This window comes from Aplysia californica, unplaced genomic scaffold, assembly GCF_000002075.1.
Source record: "Aplysia californica isolate F4 #8 unplaced genomic scaffold, AplCal3.0 scaffold00057, whole genome shotgun sequence".
Lineage (NCBI taxonomy): Eukaryota > Metazoa > Mollusca > Gastropoda > Aplysiida > Aplysiidae > Aplysia > Aplysia californica.
The window spans coordinates 317,295-335,506 of record NW_004797327.1 but is presented as its reverse complement, the minus strand read 5'-3'; the positions used below and the strand labels follow the sequence as shown (position 1 = coordinate 335,506).

General features: G+C 39.0%; 1 protein-coding gene across 1 annotated transcript; it reads right to left on the bottom strand.

Moving 5' to 3' along the window:
- Nucleotides 1-271: 271 nt before the first annotated feature.
- LOC101849187 (ankyrin repeat and EF-hand domain-containing protein 1) lies at nt 272-13,868 on the bottom strand. The gene is made up of 8 exons (XM_005093042.3): nt 13,110-13,868; nt 12,308-12,507; nt 11,266-11,539; nt 9,753-10,364; nt 8,501-8,696; nt 4,766-4,992; nt 3,425-3,597; nt 272-2,712 (listed from the first exon to the last, which is right to left on the bottom strand). The coding sequence occupies exons 1-8, from the start codon at nt 13,453-13,455 to the stop codon at nt 2,431-2,433; spliced, it is 2,310 nt and encodes a 769-aa protein (XP_005093099.1). The 5' UTR covers nt 13,456-13,868; the 3' UTR covers nt 272-2,430.
- Nucleotides 13,869-18,212: the final 4,344 nt, after the last annotated feature.

Here is an 18,212-nt window from a genome sequence, read left to right as displayed (position 1 = left end):
AACTGTCGCTCGAAAATTTTTGTGTTAACAGAATTTTTTTTAAATAGTAGTTGTTTTTACGCTCCTGTCAGGGTAGACCCAGCCAGGCTGAGAAGGATAACATTCCACAAAATTTCCAAGACACTCGATAAAAATTCTCAGCGCCTGGGAACTGAGCTCAGACCTCCTGCAAGCAACAGGGAAGTGCCGAACCGCTACATCAAAGGCCCCAATTGTTACAGAATGAGCACATGCAAAAGAACACACAATAAAAGTAACAACAAACAAGTCGTAAGTAGTCTTCAAGTTTTAATCAACATGTTGCATATTTGTTTATATTTCTTTCCATACATGCACTTCAAGTTCACCATAAGATGACTGTATAAAATATATAGACATACAAGCTGAAAGGAGAACTGCAGATGTTCAACAGTTCATCCGTGCAAGCTTCGAAATACAGCATTCACAATGATAATATACAAAAGTTTATGGCATTCACTCGAGAAAGAATAAATGGATGAAGAATGTGAATGTCTTGTATTTTACTACTCACTTAGTAGTGCCTTTTCCTTCAGAGTAACTTTTTTCAGAGAAAGTCGAACTGAATTACCCATATCCCATGCCTACACCTCTATCACTTTCACAATAATAGTCAGTGAATAAGTTGTAAATCAATAAAAGGTCTTTTCATTTGTTAACGGTACAAACACTTTATTTCATAACTCCAATTCATTGACCGTTTGGAAAAAAAACCCTTACAAACAATTAATAAAGAACAGAGAAATCATGATAATAAAAGGTCCAAAGACCTTGCAGATCCCATCCACTTCTGAAAGTTTGTTTTTAATAATACCGGAGATTTTTTTTAGCAAGCAACTCTTGTAATTTTAAATTGATGACACACACACAGGTAAGACGTAAACATCTGTGTGTTTAATCAAACATTACAAGCCTGTCTTTCAATATATTACGCGATTGTTTTCTTTTCATTTAGGAGATTTAACAGTAAAAGAAATAAGCTAACAATGTATTGATGGGGCAGAAAAAGTAAATATCCTCATAATGTAAAAGATATGTAGGATATGGTTGGCCTATACATTAATAAATTATGGTGTATTCCTGTCTCTAGATTATCCTGTTTGATATCCGTAAAGTGTTGACGGTACAAATGAATCTAACTCGAAATAATAAAAAATATCTGTTCGGCTGAATATATCGGGTGTAAGCAGAAGAAAAATACCTAGTTCAAACGTGGCATTGGGAAGTAAGAAACCAGCAAACTAAAAAAAAAAAATATCCAGCAGTCTTGTGTTGATAAAAAAGTTTATGTGAACAGGTTTCAGCTTAAATTTTATTATTCAGCATAAGGTGATTAATGCAAAGGAATCTGTATCATCTGTGTACATCAACAACTCAAGGAGGAAATTTCTCATAAATTGTTTCACAAGATAGTTTTCTTTTAGGGGTAAAAGTGTAAAAATATCACAGCCATTGCAATGCATAATACTTGCTCTAAAGGTTTCAAAAATGCTGGTACGACTTCTTTTTTTTTTCATTTCAAACATATTTTATGTGTGTAAATGTCTCAAAAGTAAAAGAAAAAAAAGAATTACAAGCATCATTGTCAGTTTCCATTAAAAATGGTTACCTCATTCAAAAAGCTAATTTATGATGAATTACCCTTCGAAGTATTACCAATAGTATGTAAGCATATTGTTAAGGATTTAGTGGTCATCTAATGACAATGCTTGGAGCTCAGACTCTAAACGTGTTAAATATTTCATATTCTTTTATTACATGTGAAGCGTGTATTTTCTGCACTCCATGACACTCATCAATATTTTGTTTCTGTTTGAAAAAAGAGGGGATATGTACAACAGAGAAGGAATCGGACATGAACTGCCAGAAGGAACACTAGCACTTGAAAACATCAGGGATTACAAAAACAATACTATGTTTTCCTGTGAAGTGATTTTCATCCAAATTAAATTTTTCTTATGAAAGAAACATTTTTTTTACCTCATGATTGAAATTTCAAACACATAATATCTTGAATTTATTTTCAATTTTTTTATCTCACCATATTGCTTCATCTGTTAGACTGCAGCATAAGTATGTTTCAAACATACATGTAATAACATTTTCATTTTTAACTAGGATTTGATTGATCTCTTTGATAATAAAAAATGTATTTTGATTATCAAAAGTATTGTAAAGATACAGGAGGTTCACTAAAGCCATTAAGCCCTGTAAATATTCTTTATCATCTATAATTTTCACAAATTAATTCCTGGGGAAACAACAGAGCTATGATATCTGACATTTAATACTCAAATCCTTTTATAACACCAACACAACAAATGCTGTGCTTTATAAGGAGCTGTAATGAAAAATAATAATTTTCTCAAGCTTAAAATTTAAAATAGGATTGAACATGACTCATTTTGAAACTTATTCTTCTTCCTCCTTCTCAAACAGTTCGACTTTTTTGGTTACATTTTTCTGGAAAGGCATTTCAAAATCAGGGAAGTCCACCTCCCAGCCAAAGCGCTCCCGTTTGACTTCTTTGTCTTGCAGTAGCTCCTTTGTTGTGGACTGTTCTGTCCACATTTTCTTCGGTGTGTACGTGATGTCTTCCTGCTCATCCAGGCCTCCAGCCAGGGCCGACGCAGCCCGCAAGATGGAGCCTTTTCTTGGAAGGGGCACTGAGTCTTCTTCTGGTAGTTTAACAACCTGTAGTGGACAAACATATGCCGGATATGAACTATAGAACAAAATTAATCCTCAAAATCCTCCAAAAAGTTTCCCTTTTCCATTCCACATATCACATTAGATAGGTTTTTAGCCTGGAATGAGTCAACGGAGGAACAATAATCAGAACAGGTCCATGTCCACACAATGTTTAAGTACAATAAAATACATTTCCCGTTCTTTCAAAATCCCATACTGCCTAAAAACAAAAGAAAGCAAAATACTTATCATGTAATGTCAGGAGAAAAAATAAACATTCATAAATATTTGTTCATAAAAAAGGAAACATTTTTGCCAGGTGAAAGCTGGACGGAATGCATAATTAGAAGAATCTATAGGGCCTTCTGCTGTTTTATTGCCCCATCTGAAAGGACAGAACATCCTGCCCATTGTTTACAATAGCATCAGCCTGAAAACAATTAGTTGCTTTTTCAATTCTTGAGAAAAATTTTTAACATCATACATCATTTTGTAAAATGCACAACCATTTCAAATGAGCCCATGTACATTTTTTTTGCCTCTGCACTTCCATCCTCATATTCTGTTTTCAAACTGTGTCAGCTTCAAATATTTGAAGCTTCCTCAATTCATGAAAAAGGCAAAATAGAAACAAATGTTTTAGACACTTTGAAAATTATTCTTCTTCACAAATCAGAAGCATTATCTTCACTAAAACGTTTATAAAGCAACAAACCTGAGGAGCTTCTTCTTTATCTCCAGCCGCTGTCTGCGGACGTTTCTTCTTAGTGTCTTTCTTTTTTCCTCCTTTTTTGTCCTTAGGGACAGGAAGGGATTCCCATTTCGCCTGGACGACTTCAAACACTCTCGGGTCTGCCCACGAGTATGCCAGGTCCATTGGATTGAGTCCTACAGATATGAAAATCAAGACAATGCAAATGAGAGCAACTTCAACAACAGTGTTTGTTTTGGGGGGGTTTTTCTCTACCTGAAAACTGACCTAATTTCAGAAGAGAAAAATGTCGAGATGACCTCCCACAGAAATCAAGAGCACCCACCAACCATCCATGTAATTACTGTTATTTACTACAGAACTGTCACTTAATTTTTTAACTTCAGCCATTCTGACTTTACAAAGAAATACCAAAACATGCTACGAACTATAGGGCAAATAACCAACTTGAGTCCTGCATGCTCATATGTCCATATTATATGCAGTTGCAGACATGGCATAACTTTTACCAAACTGAAACGAAGTTGGAATAAATAATAAATACCCTTTTTGCTCTACATCCGGACTTAACATCTATTTTTCACTCAGTATTGAATGATGGTGCCTCTTGAACTTTCAACACTGTAGCATTTTTGCACATTGTCACCAGATACAATAAGTATACAACGTTAACTTGCAGTTACTAGAGCTGGATCCTGCTCGCCAAATCTGAGAGTGGCGATTCGCGAATCAGTTGGCTTCAAAGAATCACGAGTTTGCGAGCGCTCGGGGAACACTATGCCTCGGGCTTGTTGTAAACGTGAAACGGAATAGTGTCATATCAACGCCACTTCGCGAGTCCCACTCCTGCTGCCCCGCTATCCCCTCCGCCCCCCACCCTTCGTTGCGCTGCTCTACTGACCTCAATTAGTGACTCCATAAATTCACCCCCCCTCCCCAAGATTCACTAAAACAATGGCTCTATAAAATTCCTTCTATCTATTGGTTGGAACCTGTTCATATTGTTTTAATAGAGGGGTTGGACTATACCATCTTTTGTAAAATAGGGGGAGCCATACTAAGTGTTCTGTTCCGTTCTTGCGCTCGCGACTCGACTCGTGACCCAGCAGTCCAAGTCCAGCAGTAGGTTACAAACAATGGTTTATATCTATGAAAACAAGCCGCAATGTGGTGACAGCCACAGGGGAGTGAATCGGAAGGCGATACTGTTCCGCGTTCCGTTGAAGTAAATCGCGAAACGCGTTCGCAGGGAAGAGTGGCAATTCAGTTCTGTTCTCGCGCCCACGACCCAGCTCTAGCAGTTACAGCTGTCTTTTCAATACGTTTAGTATTAATCATACACACCCTTCTTGTTCTCCGTTTGCATTTTGCATCCACTGTCCATAAGGTACTGGACGACGGTATCCCTCGAGCTTTCAATAGCTCGGGTGAGCGGTGTGCCACCATTGATGGTGGAGGCGTCAATCTCCGCCCCGTTCTCCACCAGCAACTGTACAACATCCAGCTGTCCGGCGTGACAAGCGTGGTGCAGGGGCGTCCACTTGAAATTGTCCCTCGCATTAATGGCAGCACTGTAAAAAACATACAGTTGTATTACTGTATTACTTACTGTCAGATATACTTTTCTCTTCATAATGAAATTCTTTTATGAAGGAACTATACAATTTAAAATCTATATGCGTCATATGTACATGTGTTTCTACCATTCTTATAGGGCCACAGAAAATTTCCCTCACAGACCATCATCAAGTGCCATATCTGCAGCAGACATCAGCGATCATGGTTCTCCATTTATTCCTTTGTTCGGATGCTCCTAAAAAAGCTACTTTAATCTTATCTTTATCTGTTACCCATCTGCTTAGGTTTTCTAAATATTATCTTATCTTATCACCCTGATAATTTGAACTTCACAAGACCAGATAATGTCTTTGTATTAAGTAATAATAATAAATAGCATTTGTATAGCGCATATCCCCGCTCAACAGCAGGCTCTATGCGCTTTACACTATATTATAACCCCAGCAGACCATAGAACACTCCGAAACATTCTCAGCTTCCGCGGAAGCATACAGTGCAAGCTGCGAATTTCACGCGCTCAAACACTATCAAACTGACAAGATCTTTCTCTGTCTATAGCTGGGTACCCATTTCCACCTGGGTGAAGTGAGGAAAATTTGTGCAAAGTGCCTTTCCCAAGGACACAACGTCGGGCCCCTGACGGGATTCGAACCCATGACCTTACGGTTGCGAGTCCGAGAGCCTAACCACTAGGCCACCGACGCCACAGATTTCATCTTAAGCAGAGTGCTTATGAAAAGAATAAAAAGAAGGGTGATTCCTTTCTTACTGTTCAGATAAGACGCTGGGCCTTTAGTGGTCTATTTTTAGTCATTAATAACACATGCTAAGCTACCAACTTTCGGAAACTGAAAAAAAAGAAAGCTTTATTTTCAGTCTCAAGGGCATTCTATGAGATAAAATATTAGATACATCTCTTCAACATAAGCCGGAAACTATTAATTTCATTTTCAAGGCAGACAGTTTGGTTTTTATTAATCATCAACTCATCATGGGCTGCATTCATTATTAATTTCTGGGTCGATTAGCTGACTGGATCTGGCCCGCAGGTCGCAGTTTGCCCGTCCTTGTCAAGAGAACAACTCACTCCTAATCGTCTCTAATGATAAGAACTAAAAACTGAAGCTTTTTAGTCCAAATAGACATCCAAAAGGTTAAAAACCTAATTTTCTCTTTAGAAAGTGGCTTATATATAGCACTCAAGAATTTCATAAGATGCTTACTTATAATTACTTATAGAAATGTTCTTTTTTCAAAAGCCATCTCCATTTGAAAGCATACTGTTTTCTCCCTATCTGCAAGATAAGGTATATAGGCCGAGCCGTTGAAATAAATTTACTGGTCATGAGTCTGATATGGTAACATATTTTGACTTGTGGGATTTTTCACTTTATTGTCAATGCTCCTCTTTCCTTTTTAGATTGGGAGTTTCACCACTTGCTTCTCTCCAAGCTACGGGGAAACGAACAAACACACAGACACCTCTATTTTTCTATTACAGTAAATTCCAATAATAATAATAATAATGAAGATCATTTCTATAGCACCCACTCTCGTGTAAACACAGCTCTAGACGCTTTACATAAATGCATGTACGAACAATATTCACGCACCCGACACACACATGCACACACACACACTCATACACACACACAAACACACACACACACACACACACACACACACTCATGCACACTTGTGCACACACATGTAAAACAAACACACACACACACACACACACACACACACACACACACACACACACACACACATACACGTACACAGGCACACACACACACATACACACACACACACATCTACTTGCTTATCACATGCGCACGCTTACACATCGTCACGAAATGAGCACATATATAATAAAATGATATACACAATGCAATTCACAAAATACATAAATGGATACATAGTCATTTACACAACATTGTACAGAACATGAATCTACTAACATAAAAATGATGTCATTAAATGTGTCTTCAAAGATTTTTTAAATTTAGACTCAGATGTTGTATGTCTCAAGGGTTGGGAAAGAGAGCTCCAGACTGATGGAGCAAGGTGGGCAAACGATCTTTCAGCTAATTTTGTACCCCCTTTTCTAGGAACTCTTAAAAGATACTGATCTCCTGATCTTAGCGATCTAGATGGAACATAAATCTGGATGAGATCACTAAGATATGAGGGAGCTTTGTTATTGACACATTTATGACATAATATTGCAATTTTATATGACATTCTAGCTGACACGGGAAGCCAATGCAACGTTCTTAAAATGGGAGTAATGTGGTCCCTCTTCTTTTTCTTTAGTACAAGCCTAGCAGCATGATTTTGAAAACGTTGTAACTTGTGAAGAGTGGTATTTGGTAAGTTAGCTAGTACAGCATTGCAATAATCGATGCGTGAGAACAAGAACGATGACACAAGCGTTTTCAACGAGTGTTCATTCAAAAATATAGACATATGACCAATTCTACGCAATTCACAAAATAAGATGGTACATAAATCATTGATGTAATGTTCCATTGACAATTTTGAATCAAAGTACACTCCCAGATTTTTTGCTTTATCAGTAAAATACAGTTTTTCATTTTCAGTACAAATATGATCAATGTCTTCGGGGATATCGTTTTTTGGGGGGTTACATAAAAGAATTTCAGTTTTATTTTCATTAAGCTGGAGCATATTATCAATCATTCACTTTTTGACATCATCGATGCACAGATCCATGGTGGTAAGCAAGGTTTTAACATCTGATGGTGAACAGATTTATATAACTGTGTATCGTCTGAGTACATGTGATAATTCGTATTGTGCTTTCCGATCACAGCTCCAATTGGCTGTGTATATGATGTATACAAGATTGGACCCAATACTGAACTTTGAGGCACTCCAAAATCTAGTTTAAAAATTGACGAAAGAGAGTTGTGCACAACCACAGATTGTGTACAGCCAATCAGGTAGGACCTGAACCAGTCAAGAACCCTGCCAGACAGGTCAAACGTGTTGAACAATCGTTCAATAAGAATAGAGTGATCTATAGTGTCAAAGGCAGCACTAAGATCAAGAAGAGAAAGAACGGATGTTTTGTTCTCATCCGCCTCACACAAGAGGCCGTTATATATTTTCAATAGCGCAGTTTCTGTGTTATGAAATTGCCGATAGGCAGATTGATATAATTCATATAAATTGTTTTCTTTTAAATGATTCTTCAATTGAACCAAAGCAACTTTCTCCATGAATTTTGATAAAAAGGGAAGGTTGGAGACAGGTCTTAAATTCTTGAGGTCCTTCAGGGAAAGATTTGATTTTTTGAGAAGGGGAATAACTAAAGAATGCTTAAAGAGTGATGGTACTACTCCAGACTGAAGAGACTCATTAATGATGGAAGTTATAAATCCAATGACACTATCAAGATGTGTGATGAGCTGTGGTGTTGGAATGGGATCAAGACAACATGTTTTATCTTTTCAAAATCCAAACGACACTCACCCTTTCTCCAATAGGAATTTGACAACATCGAGGTTGCCTACAGCGCAGGCTGTCATAAGGGGTGTCTTGTAGTATTTGTCTCGAGTGTCCACCGGAACACCCTGAGCAAAGGAATCCTTCATGGAGTCAAAGTCTCGATTTTTGGCCGCTTCATTTACATTGATGTAAGTCTTTGCTGGGGCTTGCAGGTACCAAGCTGAAATGAAAATCAGAGAAAATATTAAGCTCAACAAATTTGTCTATTTTCATTGCAAAACACAGTTCTTTTGTTTATGGAACTAGAAAGACACCAAAATAAAGGGAGAAGGGAGGAGTGATTTTGAAAAGAATTGCTCTCAAAGATATCAAGCAAAGAAATTTATCAACCAGCAAAAGGACAGTGGTGGTGGGTGGACCAAATTTTGGGCGGGGCTTAGGTTGCTTTCACTTCTTTACCATCAAATAGGTGGCAATAAGAACTAAACAGTGATGGTTTTTCTATACTCACGCCGAGCTACGGCATTTTGAGAACCATTCAAACAAGAAGAGTCACCCTTGTCTTCCTTCTCTTTGTTCTACATTAAATACTTCTGGATGCTGGGGACGAAACCGTTTCACGTCCAAACTTCTCTAATTAATTTTCATCTAATGAAAAAGTTGCCTGAAAAGTTGTTTGATGTAATTAATAACTGTTAAATCTCAGCGGCACACACGCAAACATGCATACACAGCACTCCACGAACTTGATTAGGCTGTGTAGTCGAGGAAAGTAGACTGCACCTAACAAAGGTTCAATGGGAGCGTAGGTAACTGTGTCACTGGGGGAAAGTGTGTCGTAAACTTTCACCCCATTGTCAGGGCTAGGACAACGTGAGCCCTCTGTACAGTGTTATTTTTTTCGAGTCTTCTACCTTTTTACAAGAAGAGTTTCATTAACAAGGGGCCGTGGGAACGGGCTCCTCCTTTGTTGAGCCCTAAAGACATTTGATAGGCTGTTAGGTTACTACAGTTGTAAGCGGTGGCAACAGTGATTGAATAAACGAGCAAGCCGCCAAGTTGATCACTCTGTGTTCATTGCATGCGATCATAACAGTTTCAACTGCTTATTTCATTATTTTCATTTGCTTTGGGATAGACTTGGGGGGGTGGGGGGGGAGTGTCAAGCCTGTGAGCCCTTCATTACTGACCGTCACTGCAAAAGGAATGTTCTGGTAAATCATTGGTCTAGTTGGAAAGGAAAAGAACCGAGACACAAAATAAATGGATACTTTACCTGAGTCATCTTGCAATGGGTGAACCGGAGGGATATCTCTGTCAAACCGACCAGTGTCTGTGAAGTGTATGTGGCGAGGTATGTACATTTCTGGAGGAGCGCCGCCAAACGTGCGTGGACCTTCATCTTGTATGCAGATTGGCATGACAAGCTTGAATTTGCCTTTCTTTCCCCCTTTCTTCCCCTTCTTCTTTTTCTTTTTCTTTCCTTCAAATGCTGATGCTAAATAATTTTTATTCACCCATTTCTTTGCTGTAAAGAAATCGTTGTAATCTAATTTTCCTTCTCTGCTCTTGTCTTGAAGAGCAATAACTTTCTTCACCTCATCTTCATCTGTAGGGCACTGTAATGATGTCAAAACATCAATAAACTCATTATTTCCTATCTTCCCAACAGCATCTACATCTATAGCTTTGACTGCAGTTAAAATTTTTTCTTGTCTAGCCAGAGCCCAGTCATACAGCTGAAGAATCCACGGGTCATTATTTTTCCCTGATTTCCCAAAAGTCTTCTCTGCCTTCCTAATCTCTTTGCCAGCCTCTTTATGGCCAGCCTCTTTTGCCATGACCTTTGCAGTATTTCCTTGATTGTTCTTTGGTTTGGGATTGCATCCTGAAAAAGAAAAAAGTACATTGAATTGCAAATACAGAATTATATTCATTCCACTCTAAATTCTTAAAGATTTTTTTTTTAATGTCCATCACACATGAATATGAGCCATCTCATCTTTCATTACTATAACCCTATCGTGCCAAAACATGTCTGCTGGGACATTTCAGTAACCCATGTTCAGCACTTTTCAAGGACGCCCCAGCAAGTATTGAGGTCCTGCTTGCTGTCGGATTCGCTGACAACTTATGACGCCAGAGAGAGAGAGAGAGAGAGAGAGAGAGAGAGAGAGAGAGAGAGAGAGAGAGAGAGAGTGAGACAGACAGACAGACAGAGAGACAGACAGACAGAGAGAGAGAGACAGAGATAGACAGAGATAGAGACAGAGAGAGAGAGACAGAGACAGACAGAGACAGAGACAGACAGAGACAGAGACAGGGAGGGAGGGAGGGAGAGAGAGAGAGAGAGAGAGAGAGAGAGAGAGAGAGAGAGAGAGAGAGAGATTACTATCACCCTTGAAAAGCACTGACCTTGATGATAACTATATAATAAGAGGGTTGCCAATGCAGTAAAAAAAGAAATCTACTATTTCATTTACCACTTCTGTTGATATTTCAAAATGTTTTTGTTTTCATTTTAGAGTGTCAAGCTGGACGGATCATTGATATATGTATAAAACTTATCAAAAGTAATCGTATTGTTTTAAAGTTTTCTATCCATCTTTTTTCTACCTCCAAATAAGAGAAGAAAAACTCAGACCGAAAGGATCTATTATACTATCATTTAGAGTGCGCCGTAAAGCTTTCATTAATGAAATATAATACAACGGAAGGCATAGTGTATAAAAAACAGTCCATTACTACATCAATAACAAGCAAAGCCTTTGTTGTGGAATTTACTGTACCTCTCTGGGACAGGAACTTGATGCACATTGCTTGGCCCTTCTGGGCCGCCAAGTGTACAGGGTTGTTGCCTTCACTGTTCACAACATTGAAGTCTGCATTGTTTCCTGCCATTGCCATGATAGCTTGCAGGTGGCCTCCCAAAGCTGCAAAATGAGCTGCGTGACATTTCTTCACATCCACATCATTCACTCTAGCTCCAGCATCAAGCAAAGCAGCAACAACTTTATTTCCTCCACTTGATGCCGCTGCCATCAGTGCAGTTCGACCAGATTTCTGAAAGAATGAAACACCAAAAAAAAACGAACAAAATGAATAGATTTTCATCTTATAAAATGTTGTACATACCCATATGATCGGGTATAAAAGAATTTTCTTTCTCCATTCTGTGACAGGTGACGGGACAAGATCAAAGAATAGAGTCAATACCAGAACAGCCTCACAGGTGTTAATTCATTGTTCAGCTTTGGGAAAACATTTGTTGTTGCATCAATTATTACATAAATATAAACCCACACAGAACATCCTTATGTCAGAAACACCAGTGTCCTTACACAAGTATAATAGAAGGGTGTGCTGGGTAAGAGACATGAAAACCCATCCTTTTGCTTAACAAAATATTTTGTAAAAGTTAATAGTTTGCCCAAGCCATATTGATATATCCATTTAATTGAACTGAAAAAAGTTGAAAATTACTGCTCCCTATGAAGTGTTCACACAAACTTACAACTCAAAAATGTAAAACTATATAGGCCTATGTATTTTATTAAAGAAAACAGATGGATATTCATTTTGATGTCATGAACATAAAGCAGTCCATGCAGACAGACTCTATAGCAGAATAATGCTGGTGGGGAAAAAAAACACTCTCGGTTAACTCAAAACCTGTCAACTTTGTCCTCCTGCCAAGCCAGTCTGGACTACCTAATATATAATGCATAATGGCTTTTCAAATATACAAGCTAAATAAGAACTGGTCTGGAAACAGCTGTGCATAAGATCTGAAAACAAACCAAAAAATTATTATGTCATCAATGTTTTTACCTCCTGTTTGCTGTTTGGTTCTGCTCCACGCTTCAATAATTCAAGGCAAAGCTTTTCGTTCTCTTCAGCAAGATCGCAAGCCACAACAAACACTGGATTCCCCTCTTTGTCAATGTTGTTCACATTTGCCCCATGATCAAGAATAAGCTCCAAACATTTCTCATGACGATGTGTTGGGGTCATGCAGAAGAATATAATACCTGTAATGTGAACAACATTGTCTTATTCATTACGGTGAAGTTTTTATTTATTTTAAGAAAAAGGAAAAATAGGCCTAACCAAAGGAAAAGTTCAATTAGAACAAACGCATTTATCTTGAGGATGTCAACTGAATGCACATCAACGTGAGTATGCAGCACAATGCCTTTCATGAAATACAGGCTATTTAAGTTTCTTTTTTTTCTAGAAGACATAAATATGTTTCATCCTTTTTTTTTTCTTTTTTGCACCATTAGCTATAAAAACAGAAATATGTGCTGCCCAAAATAATACTGCCCCCCCCCCCCCCCTCCCTGAAAAAAACCCACCAGAAAACTATTTTTTTTCAAAACAGCAAAAGAAAACAGGGTACTAGAATGCGCAGTTCTGTCACAGGTTATGCAAGCTTTGTAATTTTGTTTCTCCATTGATGTTTTTTACATGGCTACTGAAATTTTGAAATATTAAATTTTGTATTTACAAAAGCATTCTGATCAGTGATTCATACCAGCCAGCAATTGCATCTGATTTCTCTATTTTACTTAGACAGAGGAACAGCTTTACATGATAAGTTAGGTACCTCACAGAGAAACAGTAACCATACCTTTTCCTTCAAGATCTGTGAGTGTCATGTTAGCTCCAGCTGCAAGGAGCTTCTCAAGGCACTGCACATTTCCAAATTCTGTAGCCCACATTGCAGCTGTGCGGCCTTTCAGATCCATGACATCAGGATGGGCACCAAGCCCTAAAAGAAATTCTGTCATGTCATCATCGTTAGCTTTAGCTGCTACAATGAGAGCGGTCAAGCCTTCATCTGCATCATTGTAATTGATCAAATGAGGAGTGCCATTCATGGTCAGCTTCTCGATTTGATCTTTGCTCTTCTCCCTCACACATTGCAAGAGTTTGCATACCTGCAAAATCTGCAGTCGAGTCTGTGCTTTTGGCATTGTGGTAGATTTTATAGGGCTTTTTAAACACTTACGAGAGATGTAAATAAATTAGATGACCATTCACACTTCGTATAAAATCGAAAGTCAAATGAACGAAGCCCTGTTCATATAGATCTAGTCACATCCTCACTCGATGACAGTTGCCTGTTCGAAGACTTTTCAGACACATTATTGACGACCACAGATATGAAGTTTTTCACACAACACAAACATTTGGTGAGGAGGACTAAAATTTATGGAGTTTGGCTACATACTTGAGCACAACTAAAACAAAACACGGCTCTAGTGTTTTTCATGGCGTCCTACTCCATATTGTCGCCACTAATCGTGACCAAGGAAACAGCCAATCCGCGCAAGCGCGATCCATGTTTAGCGCCTGAGAAACATGGATCAGACAGGAGGTGTCTAACCTTTCATTAATTATTTACCACTTTGACAAATGGCTCGCGTGCGTGTGGTTCGTCTCTCGGCAAGAGGCGGTTAGTTAGCTGTTGAGCGTGAAAGTGAGAATCAACTCTAAAATTAAAGATCGGTTTTTGAAATACATTATTCAAAGGTATAGAAACCCAAGAGAGTTATTTTTTAAAAGGCATTTCGTCTCGATATAAAGAATCGAAAGATTTAAATCAAGTGTTTAGTGAGTGGGGCACAGAATTTTACACTTAGTGTAGAATTCTGTGGAGTGGGGTGACTTTTTAATTTTGCCTTTTTCCCCGAAGGGCTTGCAAGGGCGCTTATTGTTTTTGTTTTGTTGTAAAGAAATGAGGCCCTATGGCAAGTAATAAAAACAAATAATGACACTTATTTTTTGGTATAATCTCGATAGAGTAGTAGGACGATATCGTACAAAGGTTAAAGTAACGAGTAACAGGAAAACAAATCTACCAGCCTGCATGTAGATCTATTGCTGAATATCAAATCATTGCGAATCGGCTTTCCGATAATATGTTTTTTTTTAAGAACAGTCGTCCGGGTTGGGAGGGGGGGGGGGGGACTACTGACAGTCAACATCTCGTCAAAGTTGCACAGCTGCCCAGTGGTTTTTGTTAATTGTTGTTGTTTTTATTAATCTCGAAAAAAGATAGGTGAAAAAAAAATTGAGAATTATAAAATTCTGTCAAGTTAATGTTTCCCTCCCCATTGCCATCAACACAAGTAAGATCGTGCTGTTTTTAAAAGTCCGTCTGCAAAAGTCAACCCCGGCTATGAGGTACGGTAACTAATAATGTTATTACATTCTAGCAGAAAGATGGATGTGTCTCTTTTTTTTTTAAGTAAAAAAAAAATTTAATCAGGACTGGAGGCTCGAGTCCCACTGACGGTCCTGTTTGTTAAATTGCTACAGTTACTAACTGTAGCAATTTTTACAGTTACAGTGTAAATTGTTACCAAATTGTTTGCTGGTCCCATCGCAGAACAGCACTGGAGACTGGAGGCACATAGGGTACGACGTGCAGCTCCGAGTCTAGCTGAAAGTGCTGGTTCTGTCTCTCCTCCACCCCAACAAATCGCTACGGTACGTTAGAATAACAAGGTTCTGTCTGCTCAAGACCAATTTTTGTTGAGAAATTTGACGTCAAAATAGCAGTTACACATCATGTCAAGCCTTTCCAAATGCAATTCTTTGAATGTCTTGATAACGACTCCAACTAATCTTGGTAAATAATCTTACGATTTTGATACTCATTGATATTGATAGAGAACAGTTAGAAAATTGGGCTTCTGACCTCATCGTCTTAATAATACATGTACACGTGGTAACTCAAAATGGTCAAAAATGTCAGATAGAACTTTGTGATTCTAACTAAGGTAGCGAAAAAGTTCCAGGCTTGTTCAGGAACTTTGATAAGATGGCAAGGTCAGAGTTCACTGTGACAGGATGCTGCTGTTCACCAAGAAAGGGGGAAAAAAGGGCTCGATGATGCCCTGATAGTGATAGCTCATCGCTGCCACAAACGCCGTAACCTGATCACGCAGGCCTTTTTCGTGAACTTCTTCGGGATTTGCCAGTCCTTAATAGTCGTAGCTTTTGCTATTCTCAAAGTTGTTTGTTCAAGTACTACGAGCCTCCTAAGAGAACCAAAGCCGTTGGATAAGTTTCATCCTGATTACAAGACAAGCCATGCGAGTTTTTTGTTTGTTTTGGACTTTTTAAAATTATGGTACAATTCGAAGACGTCCACGTCCACTTAAACTTTTCTCTTCGACAACGGGTGACCCTACTGGACGGTTTCGACAGTGTGTGTCCGAGTTTGTTTGTTTGTGAGTGTGTGTGTGTGTGTGTGTGTGTGTGTGATACCGATACTGTGTGTGTGTGTGTGTGTGTGTGTGAGAGAGAGAGAGAGAGAGAGAGGGTGAGAGAGAGAGAGAGAGAGAGAGAGAGAGAGAGAGAGAGAGAGAGAGAGAGAGAGAGAGAGAGAGAGAGAGAGAGAGAGAGAGAGAGAAATTTGAGTTTCCACAGTAAAATCATTTCAAAGGACATCTAACTCTAAAGAATAAAACAGAGCTGAAAAAACCCATTAATTATTTAGTGCAAGTGTGTTTTTACACCTCCATCAACACTATTTAAATAATTTTGGAAGTGGGCTTCCGACCCTGCTTGTCGCGCCAACCTGGGCCGAGAGGGAAACTAAATCCCCAAAGAAAGACCAAGATGCTCAATAAAAATTTCCATTTGGGAATAAAACTCTGGTCTCCTGCCTTTGACTGCAAAGTGCCTGACCACTACATCAAACGGGTCAGTATCACAGTTCTAACTTTAAAGAGAATCAAAGATGAAATAGTGGTCAAACCCACGAATAAATCTTCAAATGATCATCAACGGCCCTGAATTTGTTGCTAAGACTTCTTTAGTTTTAGTTTTTACGGCACTGACAATTGCAGCACAGGAAGTACCGAAGATTGGAGGGGCAACAAAGTAACAAACACAAAAAAGAGAAGGAGAAGAGATAAGGACAATACCGGTATATATATGTTTTGGTAGAAGGAAAGGACTTCAAGCTGAAGTCTTGCTCACGACTCACATGACATTAACAAATGTTTATAATGTAGCCTACAATGTAATGTACATATGTAAATGCAATACAGGCAAGGTCCCCAAATGAAAAATAAAAGTACCTAGACTATCTACTATTTGAATTCAGCAAAACCAAGAGAAAAAGAAAGCCTAAGTTAAAAATTATTCCAGCTTTCTTCTTTTTTCTTCTGTGTGCCCCTGCTCGAGCTCAGGAGATAACATTAGCAACATCTTAGATCTTCATGTCAAAGTGCAGTTCACCTTTAGTTAGTTACATGGCCATTTTATCTTTATCTATATAGAACGTAGAATCATCCCTCGCACCTGGCACTGGCAGACAGCAATGTGCAATTGTTCAAGCTTAAGGTAGGTCTCAAGACATCATTATAGCCTGCATCCATTTTATCTACATGATAGGAAGTACACAGTGGAATCCTGATATAACGAAAGGGAGGGGACCGGTGCAAATGTCCGTTATAGCAGGATTCTCGTAACAAGGGATCCAGTAATAAATTCATGGGAAATAATAAAGTAGGCCTAATCTATGAGTCTGGTGGTCTGTTTATTTCTTTTCGTTATCTCCTCATGTGATGATTTGGTTCAACATGACCTCTAGGTCTTATATTATACTTGATCAAAAATCGAATCAGGTTTCTTTCTCTAGCGCTACCAAAGTGGACAGCTCGGCTTTGGCGATCAGAAAGAGGGGGCTCTGGCTCTAGGCTAACTGGCCCACTGTGTTGTCCCCCAACCCATCACACCCTGAGGTGAGTTCAGTCTGCTTGCGCCCGTCACACATTCACTCCATCCATCACAGCACCGTGACCTCTCCATCCCCGCATCGGAGAAGTGAGAGGCATGGTAGGCTTAGATAATCTAGACTACGCTGACCTATCATGTGATGCGTTCTCTGCCTGTCTGTGCATACCACACCTTCCCCGCTCATTTGCTCTGGCCTTCATTATTGGCATACGTGGGCTCCCCCACTCTTTGTTTTGCTATATCACCAACAAGTTTCTCAACCGGCGAGGTTTTACATGTATAAAAAACAGCCTATGCGCTGTGTACACTACTGTACAGCAGCAGCAATATGCCGCTATAACCGACTCACATGTTAGTCTGACTCTGAGTACGCTATAGCAGTATTTTATTTACAAAGATAAAGAAGGAAAAAAAACGGGGTTTCAGAATAGTGTCTTTATAACAGACTTCTCGTTGTTTCAGGACTCGTTATAAGTGGACTCCACTGTAACATCATTCTTTGCCTGACAAGCAGCTCTCGCTATTTTCGAAGGTACATTTATACTGACTTGAGTCGCTTTGACTTACGATTAATTTTGATTTTTGTACAGATGGCCACCCGAAGAGCCTATTCTTTTCAATTTTAGAATACCATGGGATCTTTACATGACGACCCCCGAAAATTTTCATCCTCTGAGTGAGAAGACGAGGTGCTCGATCCAACCTACTGTAGACAGCGATAGTAAAAAACACCTCTGGGTTGACAGGCAAACACTATACCTGTAGAACTGCCAAGTCCCCTATTCCAACTTTCCAAGTGTCGGTAGCTGAGTGGTTGGGCTATTCGACTCGCAATAGTGAGATTGTGGGTTCGGGGTACGGCATCAGCTTGGTCCGACGTTGTGTCTTTGGGAAAGGCACCTCACATAAATTTCCCATTAGGCTCGCTCCTTTTGGAGATGGACGTTAAAGTAACTCAGAGGTTCCCCCTCTTAAA